Raw genomic sequence first — 13,221 nt, 5'->3', positions numbered from 1 at the left:
TGGGTGAAAAAAAACTTCCTTGCATTTGTTTTGAACCTATCTCCCTTCAGTTTCTCCGAATGCCCCCTCGTACTTGTTGTCCCCTTCAGTCTGAATAATCTGTCCCTCATGATCTTGAAGGTCTCTATCATATCTCCCCTGAGCCTCCTTTTTTCCAGAGAGAAGAGCCCCAGCCTATCCAAGAGTTTAAGGTTAAGGGTATCAGAGAGTCAAACAATCCATGAATAATTTTATAAACAATGCAAGCACATTTAAACTGAACTCTGTAAAGAAAAATGCATATATTATGGGGCACCTCCTGGCAGAAGCACAATGTTCAACTTTTTTTGCAACTCATTTTTGCATAAGTTCTTCTGAATATAATTCAGTATAATTTCCTTCAGGAAGATCACTAATCAGCAAAATGATTCTCTGCATTAATTAGACTGAAAACGAATATGGAAAACAAAACCTTAAAAATGTAAAAGTCAGAAAGAATAGCCTACTGGCTGAAGGAAAAGAAGGCTTATGGCATTTGTGTCTGTGTCTATCTATCTGTTGACGTAACAATTTTTTGTTTGCATCCAATGCACGCAAAATTTTCAGGACACATTAGATTGGAACATGAACACTCTGCCAGGGGTGGATTTTTCCATCTCCATGCCTTTGTGTGAGGGAAGGCCTGCATCCATCTTGCTCTGAGTGCAACTTCTTGTTCTAAGTTCTCTGTTGTAATTGCCTTCCTCTGTGCCGATAAACAAGCAGCAGTTGTTTTTTTTTTTTGTTTTTTTTTACTGAAATACCACTGTTCTTTGTGAAACAGCATTTAAAGCGCTTTCACTATTTTCATTCTTGTTGGAAGAGGTGACCTCCTAATCTTCGCGTGGCCTTCACAGTTTACTGTTCCTCATCTCATCTATCTAAATTACCCATAGCAACTATTGCAAATATTTATGTGTGATAAATATTGGCACCCAGAGGCATTCTTTCCCAAGTTATTTATGAAACACTGTCACAAAAGTAGACGCTGCTTTGTCATGCATGTACTACCCACTGTTTACACCTCAGCAGAGGAGAATTTTAAACAAGTTGATTCACTGGTTTGGACTGCATTGGGAGTCTGCCCGTACACACTGCCCTGCTTCTCTTATCTCTTTGATAGAGGTCAACATTCACCTTCAGTGTAAGAACCAATCGGAGCCTGCAGCCTCTCTCTTAGTGTAGAAAAAGTTGTCATACTACAGTAGAAAGAGAACTTAATATTTTGCAAACTTAACTGACTTCTATCTCACCTCCAAATTCTCCCAGACCATTTTCATGCTTCCTATGGAACTTGCATCAACAAAGTAGACACCACAAATAAGAATAGCCTTACTGTGTCAGACCAATGGCTCGGCCCGTCTTTGCGGAGACCAATCTAAGTCACAAGTACCTGGCAAAAACCCAAATAGTAGCAGCATTCCATTCTACCATCCCATGTTTGTTTCAACAGTAGACTATGGGCTTTTTCTCCAGGAACTTGTCCAATCCTTTTTCAAAACCAGCTACATTAACTGCTCTTACCACATCCTCTGGCAATGCGTTCCAGGGTTTAACTATTCTCCGAGTGCAAAAAAAATATTAATCGAGTGTCCCCTAGTTTTTGTAATTTTTGACAGCGTGAAAAATCGATCCACTTGTTACCCGTTCTACTCCACTCAGAATTTTGTAGACTTCAATCATATCTCCCCTTGGCCATCTTTTTTCCAAGCTGAAGAGCCCTAACTTTTTTAGTCTTTCCTCATACGAGAGGATTTCCATCCCCTTTATCATCTTGGTTGCTGTTCTTTGAACTTTTTCTAGTGCCACTATACCTGTTTCTTTTTTATTCACCTATAAATGCACATACTCCTGCAACATTTTTATTATTCTACACACATTTTTAAGAAAATATCCCCCCCCCCCCTTTTTATCAAGCTGTGCTAGAGTTTTTTAGTGCGGGCCGGTAAGGTAAGTGCTCCAACGCTCATAGGAATTCTGAGTGTCAGAGCATTTACCGTGCAGGTCCATGCTAAAAATCTCTAGCGCAGCTTAATAAAAGGGGCTATAAGTTAGTTATGACAGGTAGTAATTTTATAGTCATTTTCAGAAGTTCATGCCAATATACAGATAAATCACTTTCAAAGGGCTAAAATATGGCCACAAGGAAATTTTACAAAAATCATCATATCATCCCAGTGAAATCACTCATGAGTTATAATCATTTCCAACAGGTCACCGTTTATAACTGTAGTTTAGCAGACCATTAGAGGTGGCATATGAGGACAAATCAAAAAGTAAAGGCAAAATACATTTAACGGCTTTAATGGCTGTGAGCAATTGAACATATTACTTTTCCAGATAATCCCCATAGAAGACAATGCATTTGTTATATCGCTCTACTAGCTTCTGCCTTCCTGCAGAGAAGTTTCTTGGCTGATTCCTTTACTTCATTATACTTTGTCTTTTGCTCTCTGGGTCACAGTGATGCATCCATGTCTTGACGCCAGTGACAGTTCTCTTCAGAATAACTGGATCTTTTTCATACCGTCTCAGGAACTGGGTTGCAACCTCCACACACTATTGTTTGCGCAAATCAGTAAGCTGTTTGGGAACCCATCGTGCGCAGACTTTCCTGTATCCCAAGTCATCATGTATTATGGCAAATGAAGAACCATAGCTGATATTCAAATTTGAAGCCAACTGAGACACCATTATCTGTTGGTCTTCTCTAATCAAGACATCCCATCCTGTCAATGTGCTCTTGTGTACGCAAAGTTGATGAGCGACCAGAATGACCTTTGTTGGATACACCTGTTCTTCCCGCTTTAAAACTTTTTATCCACTTATAAACCTTTCATTGATTCATGGTGCTATGTCCATACTGAGTCAATATCCAGTAGTGAATTTTCACACGTTCTACTCCTTCTGCCCAAAGAAAGCGCACTACTGAACGCTGTTCTTCGATGATGCAATCTTGCAATGGAGCGTCCATGTTTCTGACCTCATGGCTGCCACACGACTAAAGGCTGAGCACTACACTGCTCTGTTCCAGTTATTGCGTAATTTAACAATTGCTTTTAATTTTTGATTTGCCCTCGTACACTGCCTATCGCTCACCTTGAATCCTCATTGGTCTTTAACGTTTCCATTTATATACTAATATTTCTTTTTGTCTTATTTTGACTATATCCAGTATTCTAATATTTAAAGCAAAGTTAAGTTGCAAAGCGTACTTAACTTTGATATAGTGAACCCACTGCATGCAGAATCAACAGCAGCTTATGCTGCCAACTTGCGTTGCGATCTGTTATATTTGTAGTTTTTAGGTTCCTTATGGAATTGCTGCGCTGTTCTCTGTTGTAGTGTTGTTTCCCATCTCACAATTTATTTTGAAGATTTGCATTTGAACTCCTAATGCAGGAGGCCTTATGTTCAAAACATGGTGCATGTCAATTCATAAGAACATAGGAATTGTCATACTGGCACAGACTGAAGGTCCATCAAGCCCCGTATCCTGTTTCCAACAGTGGCCAACCCAGGTCCCATGTACCTGGCAGAAACCCAAAGAGTAGTAACATTCCAGAGCTGAGATTGTGATGTCATAAAGCCTCATTCCAACAGTGCCTAAGGGCCAAACTCATCAGTGATGTCACAATGGTTTGATTGTTCTATACTTGGCTCACATAAAATGTAAGAATTGCCATACTGGGACAGACCGAAGGTCCATCAAGCCCAGTATCCTGTTTCCAACAGTGGCCATCCCAGGTCCCAAGTACCTTAGCTAGATCCCAAGTAGTAAAACAGATTTTATGCTGCTTATCCTAGGAATTAACAGTGGATTTCTCCAAGCCATCTCAATAATGGCCCATGGACTTCTCTTTTAGGAAATTATCCAAACCTTTTTTAAACCCCACTAAGCTAACTGATTTCACCGCATTCTCTGGCAACAAATTCCAGAGTTTAATTACACATCATGTGAAGAAATATTTTCTCCGGTTTGTTTTAAATCTACTACTTAGTAGATTTATCACATCCCCCCTCATCCTAATATTTTTAGAAAGAGTGAACAAGTGATTCACATCTACTCTTTCCATTTCACTCATTATTTTATAAACCTGTATCATATCCTCCCCTGAGCCATATCTTCTCCAAGCTGAAGAGCCCTAGCCGCTTTAACCTTTCCTCATAGGGAAGTCGTTCCATCCGTTTTATTATTTTCAGTGTCCTTCTCTGTACCTTTTCTAATTTTGCTATATCTTTTTTTGAGTTATAGCAACCAGAACCTCACACAGTTTTCGAGGTTTGGCCATCCCATAGAGCAATACAAGGGCATTATAACATTTTCATCTTTGTTTTCCATTCCTTTCTTGATAATTCCTAACATTCTATTTGCTTTCTTAGCCACCACCGTACATTGAGCTGAGGGTTTCAACGTATCCTCAACAATGACACCTAGATCCTTTTCCTGGGCAGGGACTCCTAACAAAGAACCCAGCATCACGTAACTATAGTTTGGGTTCCTCTTTCCCACATGCATCACTTTGCACTTGCTCACATTAAACATCATCTGTCATTTTGATGCCCATCCTCACAAGGTCCTCTTGCAATTAACTTTGTTAAGTCCTTTTTGTTAAAACCAATAATTTTTAAGAAAGGACCTTTGCGTTGCTTGCTGCTTTGGCTGCTCTCCACTGTTTGGTGTTACAGCAAGTACATATGTACATGAAGAAGAAAACAGAAATATTATGAATCAGATGTGAGAAAGATGAAATTGGCATTTGAAGGTTCTTCTGATTCATCTGGTGAGAAAAATTCTAGCTCTTATAAAGATGGTAAAAACAGGTGGATTTTTTTAAGAAAGAGGATAAACCAAAAAAAATGAAATTGAAGACCTCATCAGAAATGATTGATAGAATCCAGATTGCAAGCCAGACAGCAGAAAAACAATATATAACTAAGGATGAAGTGATGATTAATTTATCGCATCATCAAGTAACACAGATGGAGAGACAAGATTTAGCTAAAGGCTGATCCCTTGTACCCACACAAATCTATGATCCATTTCATACAAGAGTTGACATTGAAAAATTAATGAGGCTCTTACATCTAAAATGGTTCTTCTATAAGAAGGAGCTTCCGGAGGGCGTGATAGGACAGAGTACGGTATTGGGGTCAAGAAGGGATTGGACAATTTTCTGCTAGAAAAGGGAATAGAGGGGTATAGATAGAGGATTATTACACAGGTCCTGGACCTGTTGGGCCGCTGCGTGAGCGGACTGCTGGGTACGATGGACCTCGGGTCTGACCCAGCAGAGGCACTGCTTATGTTCTTAAGGAGTATAATCCAGAGGAAGACAAACTGGTAGTAAAGCCAAAATGTATCTGGGTTCCTCCAATACAGATGGACCCGATTTTACAGGCATTTAAACATCTGGTTCTTAAGGATATTGAGGAAATGGAATCTAAGACTTATAGAAAATAGTGAAATTGTTCACCAGAGGAATATCATATATTTAAGAAGCTACAATCAAACACTGATATAGTATCAAAAAAGGCTGATAAAGGCAGAACTATAAGAGCATAAGAATTGCCACTGCTGAGTCAGACCAGTAGTCCATCATGCCCATAAGTCCGCTCACGCGGCAGCCCTCTGGTCTAAGACCAGCATCCTAACTGAGACTAGCCCTACCAGTGTACGTTCTTGTTCAACAGAAACTTGTCTAACTTTGTCTTGAATCCTTGGAGGGTGTTTTCCCCTAGAACAGACTCCGGAAGAGCGTTCCAGCTTTCCACCACTCTCTGGGTGAAGAAGAATTGCCTTACGTTTGTACGGAATCTATCCCCCTTCAACTTCAGAGAGTGCCCTCTTGTTCTCCCTACCTTGGAGAGGGTGAACAACCTGTCCTTATCTACTAAGTCTATCCCCTTCAGTACCTTGAATGTTTCGATCATGTCCCCTCTCAATCTCCTCTGTTTGAGAGAGAAGAGGCCCAGTTTCTCTAATCTTTTGCTGTACGGCAGCTCCTCCAGCCCCTTAACCATCTTAGTCGCTCTTCTCTGGACCCTTTTGAGTAGTACCGTGTCCTTCTTCAGGTACAGCGACCAGGGCTGGACGCAGTACTCCAGGTGAGGGTGTACCATGGCTCGGTACAGTGGCATGATAACCTTCTCTGATCTGTTCATGATCCCCTTCTTTGTCATTCCTAGCATTTTGTTTGCCCTTTTTGCTGCCGCCGCACATTGTGTGGATGGCTTCATCGACTTGTCGATCAGAACTCCCAAGTCCCTTTCCTGGGAGGTCTCTCCAAGTACCGACCTGGACTTCCTGTATTTGTGAATGAGATTTTTGTTACCGACATGCATCACTTTACACTTATCCACGTTGAACCTCATCTGCCATGTCGATGCCCATTCCTCGAGCTTGATTATGTCACGCTGCAGATCTTCGCAATCCCCCTGCGTCTTTACTACTCTGAATAAGTTCGTATCATCCGCAATGAACTTTTTTTTATGCACTGCGTCCGCAGAATGAGCACGAGTGGCCGTGGAAAAGTTCTCAGCCCAACTAGTAAGTAAGTTTTATGGTTCCACATCATTCTCTTCTTGGTTGGGCTGAGAACCTTTCAGCAGCTCCTCGTACATTATCTATTTCTTCTTGATGTTTCGTTTGATTATGTTTCATTTGCAATTTCTCTAGCATGAAATGAAAATATGGTGCAGCATTTTGACATTATACACCAACGTAGTTGTTAAAATGTAGTTCTGCTGTAGTATGTCATAGGCAGACAAGTATATAAAAATGCATTCTAAAACTGTTCTCACTCTTATTAAAAAGATGAGCCGAAAAGAAACAGCGCTTACAAACATTATGGAGACCCTGCTGATGCAACTTTTTGAAGCGAAACATAAATTCATGTTGGGGTGATTTCTCTCCAAGGTTTTCAGCTTTGGACATTTGAATGAGAAGATACGTTTGACTAAAAGTTATTTATAAAATAACAATGATAAGCACTGAAAGTTATATAAAATTACACAAAATGATTTGACCATTGAGTTCCTTGAAACTAAGAGGGGCATAATCAAAACATTAAAACGTCCAAATACCTGCTCACTTGGATGTCCTAATAGCAGGGACGTAGGACGTCCAAGTGCTGATAATCAAAACAAACTTTCTGGATGTTCAGCAGCACTTCTGTGTATCCAGAGTTCAAAGAAGCATGTTGGGAGATGTGTTACTGGCGGCCATTGGATGGGCTTAAACCTGGATGTCCTGAAGCAATAAAGCTTTTCCAGGACATCCTAGGTGAAACTTACATGTAGGGACTTTAGACAAATGTGACCAAACTGATATGAAGACCACTGGAGGGTTTAAGGCATGACCCCCCCCCCCCTTACTCCCCCAGTGGTCATGACCCCCTCCCATTACCCAAAGAGCGGAAAAAAAAATAAAAAAGCAGGCTTCCCATCAGGGGAATCCCAATCAGCTGTGCCGGTTTAGGGGAGTCTTGCTGGCTCAGCTGATGGGGGATTCCCCTGCCAGGATCAGCTGAACCAGGAGGGAAATCTGATTCCTCTCTCACTGATCCCACAGCACCATACACAGAGACCCCTGCCCTACATCCCTCCCTCCCCCCAACACACCCGACACCCACACCCACCACTCCTTCCTGCCACTGGGCCCCATCAAACCCCAACACCCTACTCCAAACTGTGGCACTACCTAAACACTCGGCAACCCACCCTGACACTCCACGAACTCCCAGCATTCCCCGAACTCCTGGCACCTCACCCCGACATCAACCTCATATCTTCAATGAGAATCCGGCAGGAGAGATGCCCACTCCCTCCTGCCAGCAGCCCCGCCTTTATAATGGTGATCTTCCCCTTCCTGGTACATCCTGGGATGCACAGGGGAAGGGCCTAAGGCTCTGATTGGCCTAAGAACCCTCCCATGGGAGGGGCCTTAGGTGCCTAGGCCAATCAGGGCCCCTTAGGCTCCTCCCTGCATATCTATATATATATATATGTGTGTGTATATACTTGTATATATATGCATATTTATATATACATGTATATATATATATGTGTGTATATACATGTATATATATGCATATAGCAAGGATATAAATGTGGCTATAGTTTTTGATTGCAAGCGTATGTATCAATACTATCACATCAAATATGCAATCATAGTAACTTTAAACTTTCAGGATCTTCAGAGTTGAGCACAGCAATCTATCATTGTGTTTTAAGAATGCTGCTCAGATCGTCATTGATCCCTTATATCATTATTTTGCTTTTTTACTTTTTTATGTAAGGATATTACTTAAATTATCTTTTCATCAATATAAATAAATAAATATATACTTTTTAATTTTAAATATCATTTGAGTTGTTAAAGCCGCCAAAACAAGGCACTTATCTTGTTATATTAAGGTTTTGTTGGCTCGGGACCCACTGACATGTTTTGCCTCCTCGGCTGTATCAAGGCTGTCCCGTTAGTAAGTTTGTCTTCACCATCAAGTCTGATAAATTCTTAAGGACATGTATATATACATGTGTATATATGTGTGTGTATGTGTGTGTATATATATGTCTGTTTCTTCAGATTTGGCTTGGGTCCACCATCATCATCTTCATGCAGCTTGCTACTGCTATACTTGGTCAACCGCAGTATGTGCGCAGAGTAATAATTTCCACAGTAATATCTTGGTAGGATGTCTCTGACCATTAGAAAGCTGAAGAGTCAAATGAAGATACTAATTTACATAAGCAACTCACCTTCTGCATCCTCAGGTCTGGTGAGGTCAATGACTCCTGGACCCATCTTCATGTCTTCATGAGGTTTTCCTGTTAACTGTGGGCCCAGAGTCTCAAAGCGTGTTCTCTCCTAGAAAAGCAAGATATCTTAATATATCTTACTGGATTCTACTTTTGTAATTTGTGCCTTATTACCATGTATCAGAATAAATAAAAACTGTGAGGTTGATAGTCAGAAACATATAAGCCATCAACATCAACTGCTTTGCTTTAAATTTCACGGGTGCAAAATAGATACATTTTGCTTGCATATGTCAGTGTTCAGCCAAAATGTACCGTATCTGTTTAACTTAAGTGCCCAGAGGTATTCTGAGAACAGGACCTAAATTTATTTGAAACCTAGAAAATTATAGCAGATAGAGACCATACCAGCTACTAATCTCTACTTAGAGATCCCATGTGCTTTTTCCATACTTTCTTGAATTAAGATAGTCCTCATTTCCACCCTCTTCACTGGGAGGCTGTTCACACATCTACAACCCTTTCTATAAAGAAGTATTTCCACAGATCCCTCTTCCCAGTGGCATTGGGGGATCGTCGAGGAGATGGGGACCCCGGTGGCAGTGGACATCCCTCTTGCCATCCTTCAATTCAGGGGTCTTTTTGAGCCAATCAGCGCTCAGGCACTGACCGGAAAGTAAGGCTACGACAGTTCATATCCTGTTGGAAAAGTTTGCCCGCAAATGTGGCACAACGAGGTTAGGGAATCACCTGGTTATGATAAGAGAATCACAAGGATGATGAGCCCATTTTACGACCATTTTAATATTAACAACCTCGTTGTACCATGGCAGAGTGAGAGACTGCTAGGAAGCTCGGAAAAGACTGCTCTGATTGGCTGGTAAAATACTGGCACGCTAAACCTGCTGCAACCATCGTTAAAGGCACGGTAAGTTTTGAGACTCTAGCCCCTGGATACTAATAACCCAGGTAAACTGCTTAGAAGTACTGTAATGAGCAGTATATCAAAGAAAAACAAACTTGGAGACTTAGCCGTACAATATTGGTTACACATATAAATGACAACTCCATTTGACAAACAATCTGCAGGAACCCCTTGGGCCGATACAGAAAAGTTCAACTTTATAGTGGTTTGCACTGTAGAGATATCAGTTGTTCAAATTTGGAATGTGCTGTTTGGCATATAATTCATATTCCTTGATATGAAATGTAATGTACTATGACACACCCAGCAGTTTGCCAGTTGACTACCTGGAATTTTTTTTTTTTTTTTTAACCACATTATACAGCTACATTTTTTTCATTTGTATTGCTATTTTTCTATAGAGCTCATTCTTTCTGCAAGAGAACAGTCATAGCACTATCTAGACAAAGAAAACAATTGGTGGCAAACTTCAGCAGCACTTATGTCCTCAAGGTGACAATGCAGGTGACTGTATTAATACGACAAGGCCAACCATTATGTTAAATCTGTAGAATGTTGCACAGTCCAACAATGGCCTCCGCTTTTCTGAATCTATCTCCATTGTTAAAACAGGAGAAATGGAACACAGGCTTTTCGAGAGTTCAGGACTCATTTTAAAGCTCCATTTCATGAGAAAAACAAAACAAAGAGGTCAGTACTAAGGTATGGAAGAACTCCTTCCAAATACTGTTTCCCACAAATATCAGCACCATATTTTTTTAAAAAAGAGTGTTGTTTCATTGAAATAACCTTTTATATCCAGCAAATCAACAGGATTAACAAACCTCCCCCTCTTTTACAAAGGTGTGCTAACTTATAATGGGCACGTTAGCATATAGTGCGTGCGTATATTTATTGCACGCTAAAACGCGTAGCGCGCCTTAGTAAGAGGAGTCCAAAAAGTATAACTTTATATAGGGATGGTAATTTTCACAGGAATTCTCTTAGTGAATAGGGGATTACTAGTCGAATAAAGCCGTAAATTGCTCCCCTCAATGGTAGAACTGTTTGCAGTGAAAACAGCATGGACAATTGTATTTGGTGGCAAGAGAAGGCAGATCCAGGACAGGAGTTGTGGAGGGCCATTTTCAAAAGGACGTGCGTCCAACTTCGGACATTTCCGGAAAAATGTCCAAAGTCGGAGGCAGAGGAATGGCCATTTTTGAATACAACGTGCAAATGATATTTTTTTTTAATCCCCCACTTGGACCTCTAGGCTACCAGGACGTCTAACTTTATTTGCTACTTTCAACCACAGAAACATCCAAATCTAGACCATTTAGATGTGGGAGGGGCCAGCATTGTAACGGACAGGCTACTTCGACATCCCGACAGAGCAACGGGGCAACTTAGAAGGCACTGCTGTAAACTTCACATAAAGGGTACCAGGTATACATCTCACCATAGCCCTCTTAAAATGTATAGTGATCCTTCCAAAATGCCCCCCAAATCTACTATACCCAACTGTCTACCACCCCAATATCCCTTAGGGCTGCACGTGGCTCTTATATGGCAGTATAGTATGATTTTGGTGGGTTTTAATGGACTCCCCCCCCCCTTCAAAGATTAAAAAAATCTGAATAAAACAGTACATACCTATCTGTAGAACAGCAGCATCTGGTATGGGAAAGGTTAGTAAAGCATCACACAGGTGTCTTAAGTAGCCTGGTGGATGGGCTAATGAACCATAGAGAGGAGGACCCAGGCTCTTAAGACACTCTAACCACTACATTTATGGTGGAAAGCGCGAGTTCATCAAAATCCTACTAATCTGCCATATAAGTGCCACCTGCAGTCATAAGGGCTACTGGGATGGTAGACAGGTGGGTATAATAGGTTTTTTTTTTGTTTTCTTTTTTGGGGGGGGGAATTTTAGAGGGATTAACATACATTTTAAGGGGGTTATGATGACATGTATATCTGGTACTCTTTATGTGAAGTTCACAGCAGTGCCCTCTAAGGTGCCCCACTGCCCTATTGGGATGTCTATGTGGCCTTTTCATTACAAAACTGACCCTTCTTACATTCTAAATGGCCTAAATTTTGATGTTTTCAACTTGGATGTTTCTGTGATCTCACACTTTCCACCATAAATGTGGTAGTTAGTGTCTTATTGGCCTGACTTCTCCTCTCTATGGTTCACTAGCCCACTTAATAGACTACTTAAAACACCTGTGTGCTACTCTTTTAGGCTTTCCTATACCTAATCCGGCCCACAGCCCACCTCTAACATGCTCCTTTCTCAGTTGGATGTTTTGAAGGGTAAACATCCTGCAAAACGTCTAAAGTCTTTGTTTCGATTTTTGGCACTTGGATGTTTTGCAGAGAACTACGTCCCCATGCTGATTTTTGGATGTTTTTGTGTTTTGAAAATGCCCCTAAAAGTGTACACTGCATTTCATTTTCAAAGCCCTGTGCTTATTTTGGCAGCACTGTGCCCTTGAAGTTGAACAGGAGTCCTCCACCTCCAGGCCTGCCAGTGGGGGGTGCTGTTTTACTAGCACATTTTCAACAGTGAGGAACAAGTAAGCTCTGCACAACTCCAGGGAATCTGCCTGTCCACAAAACACAATATTGACGCACCACCTCCCACTGACAGTAATGCAGCTGGTGAACTCCTGTTCAGCTTAGAGGGAACAGTGTTTGGGAGGTGCAGTACATTTGCATCTACTTCAAAGCAGATCAATATGTACATGGATGTGCTGACAGGGAAGCTTCAGTCTTGCAACTAGCCACATGATCGATGGAGTTGAAAATGGACTTGTAAGTCTGCGGCAACAAGATCCCTATGAGCCTATGCTTGCCATGTCTTAGTTTCAATTGCCCCATTGTTTATTTTCAAAAGGAAAAAAAAAAAATTCTCTACAAAGGTCTCTTCAATTGAAGAATGTTCCTCATCCATCTTGATTGTAGTGAAAACTTTCTTTTGTTTTTCCTTTATTAAAAATTTTAACAAGAAATAAAGAAAGCTGTATGTGAACTGAAGAGGAAGAACAATAAATAAACTACTTATTTCACTGACTGTTTTTTAGGAAGATACTTCAAAGGCAGTGGATCAGTTCTAAGTGTACTGTAAGAACATAAGAAGTTGCCTCCACTGGGGCAGACCAGAGGTCCATCGACCCATCCTGTTTATAAGGGAAACCATTTGTCCAAAGAAAAGTTACTACCCTGCTTCAAAAACTACTCTCCCTCCTTTGCTATGTAGAGGTACTGAAGTGTACAACAACATTTTTAATCTCCATGCAAAATGATCCTCTTAGAAAACTATCAATTTTACAAGTGCATAGCAAAATAAACATTGATTTATGGGGCATACAGATTTAATTGCATGTTCCTTTCAGGCTTCAACTTTTTCTATTACCTGCGAGAAGATTACAGAAATATTGGAATCAAATTTGCATATACTAAGACAAAAGGTTTATATATTATAAGAAAAGATGACTGGGTGCTGGACAGGCAGATTTTAGGTTAAC

The 13,221-nt window shown here is 40.8% G+C and overlaps 1 protein-coding gene across 15 annotated transcripts in view; it reads right to left on the bottom strand.

Moving 5' to 3' along the window:
• The window catches only part of SOX6 (SRY-box transcription factor 6), a 945,693-nt gene that overhangs the window by 64,435 nt on the left and 868,037 nt on the right, over positions 1–13,221 (bottom strand). For all 15 annotated transcript variants that reach the window (XM_033928339.1, XM_033928344.1, XM_033928338.1 and 12 more), the window contains one exon: positions 8,782–8,890. In XM_033928339.1, the coding sequence (XP_033784230.1) occupies positions 8,782–8,890 (109 nt within the window). The remainder of the gene's footprint in view (positions 1–8,781; positions 8,891–13,221) is intronic.

This window comes from Geotrypetes seraphini, chromosome 19, assembly GCF_902459505.1.
Source record: "Geotrypetes seraphini chromosome 19, aGeoSer1.1, whole genome shotgun sequence".
Taxonomy (NCBI): domain Eukaryota; kingdom Metazoa; phylum Chordata; class Amphibia; order Gymnophiona; family Dermophiidae; genus Geotrypetes; species Geotrypetes seraphini.
The sequence above is the reverse complement of the archived record's forward strand: the minus strand, read 5'-3'. Positions and strand labels throughout refer to the sequence as shown.